Source organism: Chaetodon trifascialis, chromosome 9, assembly GCF_039877785.1.
Source record: "Chaetodon trifascialis isolate fChaTrf1 chromosome 9, fChaTrf1.hap1, whole genome shotgun sequence".
Lineage (NCBI taxonomy): Eukaryota > Metazoa > Chordata > Actinopteri > Chaetodontiformes > Chaetodontidae > Chaetodon > Chaetodon trifascialis.
In genome coordinates, this window is record NC_092064.1 from 27,628,592 (window position 1) to 27,635,627 (window position 7,036).

Consider the following 7,036-nt stretch of genomic DNA (forward strand, 5'->3'; position numbering starts at 1 on the left):
CTTAAAGCAGCGGTCCCCAACCACCAGCCCATTTGATGCCAGGCCGCACAAAGACTGAACAAAAAATATGTTATGATCATCAGAGTCTGAAAGAAGTTTTATTTTGAAAACCAGGTTCATCCACCTGTGCCTCTGTGCACTGTCAAACCGCTCGTCTCAGTCACATGATACGGTAAGAAAAAAGTAAACCCACAAGCAAAATGAATAAAAAACAGACGTCTTTGGAGAGCTTCTTCAGAAGGAGAAAAGGCCAAAGGATGAGACAGAAGAAGAAGAGCCTACAACTGCCGAGAAAAAGAAAGCTGCATTTAAGAGACAGCATCAGCAGTTCTGCTGAAAACACAGGTTTATTGCTTCAGGTGATCCTCACACACCGAGCCTTCTCGAAGAGAAACAGGCGCAGGGCTCCCACCAACTACAACTACATTCAGGGTAATATCGAGGTGTATTTCTGATCATTTGTTTTTATTCGTTTCTGTGCCGGTTCGGCAAATTATTGCTTTACGTGAAAACGGTCTGTGGTGCAAAAACGGTTGTGGACCGCTGGCTTAGAGCACCAATCAGGTGAATCTTTCTTCAATTCCTGCAAGAACATCAGCTTTGTGTTCAACTGAACAGGCCCAGGTTTCACAGACTAGTTTTCATTATATTTCAATAAATAAATACTTTGGTGGCGTGCCTTGTGATTTTTCTAGTGTAAAATTTGTGCCGTGGCTCAAAAAGGTTGGGAAACACTGGATTAGATGTTTGCAAACAGACTCAAAGTTGGTGTACATTAAAGGTGTAATGAAGATGTTTTTTAAGAAATGATAGAATATAAACGTTTGTCGTCATATCGATGAAAATCCACCGCTCAAACCTCAATCATCAGATTTTAAAATGAAAACTCAAAAGCTAAATTTTAGATTTTATGCTGGGATGACCTGGGGGGGCTTGCTGTGGCTGGCGACGTCTGGCACGAATCCTCTGCAGCAGCGGATTCAGGTTCCACAGCTTCCCTGAAAGATTAAACGGCGACTCGTTCAGAGACAGACTGAACGCTTCACAGCTCCCATTCAAGACTGGGACAGACGTATTTTGTTTAAGATGAAGAGGTTTGTTACTCTACCGAGAGTCTGGGGGTTGTTGGGCTGGGCCTTCATCATGTGGCCCCCGGGGTCTTCCTCCTGGATAAAGCCAAGATCGGACCTCCACTGTCTCCAGTTCATTTCCTCCACCCTGAAGTCAAGAACATCCTGCATCACGAGGAAGGCTAGAAATGCTCCACATCATCACAAACTGTTTAAAGGCTTTTCAGAGGTTTAAGGATGCACTGACCCTCTAAAGAGGTCTCCCAGCAGTCATCACCCTGTGATGGTTTACCTCAAAAACCTGCGTCCTTCATCCTGCTCATTTCTGAGACACACCATCTTCGACACCCCAGAGTAAAGCTTGCTGCTCAGGCACCTCGGCAGAGTCCTCTCCATGTCCACGATTGTAAAAGCCCTCTGAGGATGAGCGACTAAACGTCAGCGGTGTGCACACAATACAGAAACACTGAACGGGAATGAATCACATTTCATTAAACTACATTTCCCGTCTCAGCTCTATTTATATCCTGACATTGTTAACGTCCCACCTGCAGGTTCCAGATGTTTTCACTTTCTTCTGAGATCCTCTCGACCGTGTTGCCCATCAGAGCGATGAGCATGTTGAGCAGCAGGATGTACGTGAGGACGATGTACAGGATGAGCAGGACGTAGAAAACCTCCTTGTACTGGACGTGGTCGGTGAACTCCAGATCTCCCATCCCGATTGTGAACTTGAACAGCTCCAGCGTAGTAAATTTCATGTCGTTGTAACTTGGCTTCTCGCACTTAAACGGCTCGAGGCCGAAGCTCCTTCCTCGTGCCAGCGTGTCATTGGCCAGCTTTTTATGAGCTGCAGGGGAGTCGTCTATGAGAGCAACGATAGCTGAGGATGAGGAGAAAACTGAAGTCAGGAGCCTTGATCTTAAGCATCTGAAGCCTTTGTTCTGCGTGAGCCTCAGTCTTACCAGCAGAAAACCCAAAAAGCAAAACACCATAGACGCACAGAAAGTTTAAGAGGTCACCCAGGATCATCTGAAAAGAGAAAGAGACGTTAAACCAGGGAAGCGCCTCCTCAGACTTCTGCTTAGCTGAGCTTCACTCTTACTCTCTGCATCATGACGCTGTACATGCCCATCTGTTTAGAGCCTCTGGAGTAGTGAAGCACATTGATCCAGGCGAGGGCCAGCGAGAGCACGAGGAGGCCGACGTATTCTCGCCGTCCACAGCCGTACAGAACCGTGCCGATCAGGAGGAGCGCCGCCTGCAGGAAGCTGCAAACACCGACAGCGAAGGCTGGTGAGAACGCCGTGACGCTAACACGCAACAAGCGGCTTCGTGGCGGACTTACAACAGGATGTCGCTGAAGCCGTCGGTGTACAGAGACTTGAAGTTTGTTTAGTTCCTCTTGAAGATGGTTATCTGAGGAATTAGGAGTCACACGTGCATTTAATCTTAAAATAATGTTCTTTTTGTGTGAATCACTGCACCAGATTCCACTTTCTCACCGCTTTGTAGAAAAACCACACAGCTCCGAAGACACTGACGAGCTCCCCAAAGCACCGCAGGTAGTCCAGCGGCACGTCCTCAACGGGAAACGGCGGCTGCAGGTCAGAAGGTTGAGTCCCAGCTTAAACTGATGAAGCCCTGTAACCACACACTGTCCTGTTTTAGGTCAGAGGACGGGTTTCCTCTTACCTGTCCTTCCTTTCTGTAGGAGGCCACGGTGGTGAAGATGATGAGGTAGATCAGGTAAGCCAAGAAATTCATCAGGAATAACTTGGAGGCGAATCTGTCCCACTTGTCCTGGAGGAGACTGCGCAGAGGCTCGATCTGCAGCATCTCGGGACGATCATACTGTGTACATGATATTTGTCTCTAATGCCGTCAGCACATATTGTGCATAATTCCACTTTACTGTGCTCTTTATTTTGTTGATTGTAGTCTAAATATGCTGCTCTTGGACAAACACGTGACCACAGCCACTATCCCTGTCACTGATTAAAAACCACTGTTGAAAACTAATTATGTACACGTTTACAAACTCATTACCAGAAGTTAAATTAGACATTTCTGACCGGGATCTCACTGCCACAGACGATGATCTCCAGCACGGAGTCGTCTTCGTTGGTGTCGATGGAGCTCAAGTCATACAGCGAGGAGCGAACGGGTCCGTAGACCCATTCTGTGAACTTCCTGGACAGCGGCCTCATCTCCTCGTCCACAAACTCCCGCTGCAGCATGTGCCTGAACAGCTGGCCAATGAGAGATCAGAGCAGAGATAAGGCTGGTGTGTGACGCGGTGTCACGCTCCATCCCATGATGAATAACACCTTCAGCACAGACGTACCCCAATCTTTCCCAGCTTGGCCGCTAACTTCAGAGGAGTCAACCCCTGATTGTTCTCAATGGCCTCCAGCTGGACTCCTCTCTCCTCCAGTTTGTTGTGCTGAATCAGGATCTCGTCGTACATCCTTTCAATCATATCTGTGTTTTCTGTCGTATTGTCTGCTAGGACCACCAAAGTGTGCAAGACGGTGTTTCCTTGCGAGTCTCGGTCAGTCAGGTCAGCTCTCCTGTACGGGTTTTCCATGAGGAAGGACACGATGTTCGGCTGGTTGGTGCAGGCAGCCAGCGATAAAGGAAGCTCTCCTACACAAAGGTGAGTTTAGAGACAAGATTACAAACTGGGAGAGAAAATGGAGCTCCTGGGTGGTTTTAGGAGGCAGTTACCTACCAAAATAAAAGCCCAGGCCTGCATTGCGCTGGAAGAACTTCCCGTTGGCTTTGGCCTGCACATCCGCTCCCTTCTGGACCAGCAGCGTCACGTGGTCAAAGCTCCGTCTCTCAATGGCGATGTGCAGGGCGGTCTGACCTGCGGCGTGCGTCAAGCAGGCTGTTCACATTTCCGTCACACTCTTAGCAACTTCCTGTGACATCCTCCATCCCGAACGAGTCATTATCACTCACCTTTGTAGAAAGGATCTTTGTAAGACGCGTTGATCAAATTGTCCAGATCTCCAGTCTTTTCAGCGATGTCGAGGAAGACGTCGACAGTGTCGTTCTTTCCATCTTTGAGGTTCAGCAAAGCTTTCAGGAGTGCAGTTTTCCCGTTTGTTTCATCTGAAAGGTGTGCACAAATGAGCTTTGCTCCTCATTACATTATTCACATCATTGTATAAAGATTTTTTAATTATTCCTCCAAACTTTATCAATGCTTTCCTTCATTTCAATAAGAGAAAAATTCTAATCGTTTGAATGCAAGTACACTAATATGCTCACTTTACTAGGATGTAGTATGTTTTAGTGCACTTTTCTCGGTGAGGGTGGGTCTTGTTCCTACTTGCCTGTGAATTCTGGGCTGGTGAGTGTCGTATCGTTGACTCGCAGGTAGTGCAGCAGACCTTGGAGCTGAGCGGCGTCTCCCTGGGACGCTGCTTCAAACACTCGCTCCCTGCTGAAGGCTTTACTGCAGATCTCCACACTGACATGAGTTTGTCTGAAATGCACACAGCATGTCACCACGGCATCACATGAGCGGTAACCTTTCAGTGCACTGTGGAGGACACCTTGTTAACACAGTATTTGTTTACGAGCGTGCTGGGAAAAGGACCCTGCTGGTGAACAAACAGACACTTCCAACAGGCTGAAGCTGGATCACCTGGAATGTGTGACCATGTCACCTGACGCCCATCAGACCCTGAGGGGTGAACTCTTTTCTGAGCTGCTTTAAGACCACACTGATTTCTCCAGCAGTCAGTCTGCTTTGTTTCATAATTAAAGCCCACATTCAAAACCAGTGAGATGGAAAGTAAACACCACTTCCCCAGCAGGGCCAGTTACCTTGATATTGAGACATTGGTGTCCATGGGTGCTGAAATATCCTCCGGCTTGTCTTTTCTAAGGAGCCAATCCAGACTGTTCCCGTCCTCTTCTTGTGCTTTCCTTTCCTTTGTTTGTCTGTCCCCTGGCTGTCCATCGTCCATCTTTTTTTGTTGTTAATAATCAAGTCTTGACCGTGTGTTTGCTTCCACAAACAGCTCATCAGATATGAAGAGCTCCAGCTGCACAGGTGTAGAATTGCAAAGGTGAGGCGCAGCAGCGAGGTGTGAATGGCGTTTGTTGCCGTGGTCACGCCCCTCCCTCTCCCCAGAGGCCAAACCTGCCGTTTGCACTTATAGGAAACAAGAGTATGAGCAGAGTGTCGGTCCTGCTGACGTTAGACAACACTTAATGGACACTTTCATTCAAAGTAATGCATTTTTTAATGGGGGGGAGTATTTTATTTCACTGTGTCTTTGTGTTTTCTTTGTCATTACAATTCCATTGTGGATCATTATTATTTTATTATTTTAGGGTTGAGAGTGCGTTCATTGTTGTGCTTTTCACTCATGTTGCTGTATCAGATGAGCAGGAGATCTACGGGTTTAAAGCTGATCTGAGTGCAGTTAAACAGACAGAGAAAAGGGTTTGTTGTGTTAATGTTACTGATGAGATCTGTGGACAGGTGTTTACTGTACACACAGGTAAAGGTGTGGCTTTACTGGGCAGCATTTGCTTCAGACTCAATCAAGGGTTAAAGACTACGACTACACAACCACAAGCATCTTCCATGTTGTAAACAGTCTTTATTTTTACTACATTTCATCCTTTGTCGTGTTCAGTGATACTGTGCTCTGTGCTGCAGTAAGTTGTGGAATATCAGTTGATCAATGCAACAATGAGGATATGTTTATCAAAAAATTGAGACATTCATTTAGCGATTGCAATGTAAGAACAAAACTATGTCAGATGATGGAAACAACAGAATAATTAAGGAATGTTTTTAAATAATAAAACATTGAAATAATCAGCCTCAGAAATATTAAAATATATACTGATTATTCTATCAACCACATTCTGTGGTGCTCACTGCACCGTGTGACCACTTGGGGGAGCCATTGCTCAAATTCAGGTGACGTGCACGCTATAGTTACATTTCCCATCATGCACTGCTGTAATCTAAATCTAACATGAAATCACCAGTTCTAGGATCTTTTTTACATCCAACAGAAGACAAACAGCCCAGCAGTAAGTTCTTCTGAACCAAAGCTAAATCCCAGTGATCAGAGGTCATCTGACAGCTCAGAGGGAAGAATATAAACACATAAACGACACTTTTTCTCTCATATTACAACTACTTCCTGTTTCTTTGTTTACTGTTAATGGGCAACTGACTTTCATGCTACTGCCACCTGCCGACCCGGAGTGTGAACAACAATGGTTCGTCTGGAAAAACACCACCTATTATATTCATTTACATGTATTTCTACTAAAACATTGTAAACATGGGGATCAGTGTGAGGACTTGCCTAACAAATATTTTATCACATAGACTCCACCTATTCAAGAGTTCTTACATGAATGAACGCTTCATAATATTAGCTTTTTAACTTCTGTTTAAATTTCTGCTGTTTCCATAAAGGTGCAGAGCAAAAAATCCATAGTGAAAATTGAAGCACCAGATACTAGTTCACATAAATTACTTTCAATCCATGGGCAAGTACCACGTTCAATTACTGACGCAATCCCATTTAATATGACTAACTTCTTCACATTCACAGTTAAGCAGGAGTGCACCATTCCTGGAAGTGCTGCAATACCAAATCGATGTGTGGACTGGGTGAAGCAAGTCTCTATTCCACCTCCCTATTCCATAAATCAATTTAATATATGGTCCCCGAGTAAAGATCGTAACAGATATTTAACTGATAAGAACAGATACTATTCTTAATCTTAGTCAAAAGGCCGAGAAGCTATACCATTTATTTTTCCAACACAAGAGACCCTTTTTCGGCAGCGGAACTCTGACTGACGGTGTGAGTTTCAGTCTCAATAACAATCTCACTCGATGAGACAGAAAACACAGCACTCTACACACAACGAACAAGAAAAATGGCAGAAATATTACAGGAAATGACAGAAAAGTG

General features: G+C 45.3%; 1 protein-coding gene and 1 non-coding gene across 2 annotated transcripts; both read right to left on the reverse strand.

Annotated features, from left to right (window-relative positions):
* Nucleotides 1-836: 836 nt before the first annotated feature.
* Nucleotides 837-5,135, reverse strand: LOC139336405 (transient receptor potential cation channel subfamily V member 1-like). Its single transcript, XM_070970514.1, is given in 15 exon segments — nt 837-993; nt 1,104-1,218; nt 1,363-1,487; nt 1,619-1,953; nt 2,036-2,102; nt 2,176-2,341; nt 2,419-2,489; nt 2,576-2,671; nt 2,766-2,924; nt 3,146-3,322; nt 3,418-3,719; nt 3,805-3,942; nt 4,038-4,190; nt 4,415-4,566; nt 4,911-5,135. Coding segments are annotated over 15 exon segments (2,298 nt in total). The 5' UTR covers nt 5,054-5,135; the 3' UTR covers nt 837-894.
* A 1,540-nt stretch (nt 5,136-6,675) lies between these two features.
* On the reverse strand, nt 6,676-6,866 carry LOC139336984 (U2 spliceosomal RNA). Its single transcript, XR_011602514.1, has one exon. It is a non-coding gene; the product is annotated as a U2 spliceosomal RNA (small nuclear RNA).
* Between the last annotated feature and the right edge of the window lie 170 nt (nt 6,867-7,036).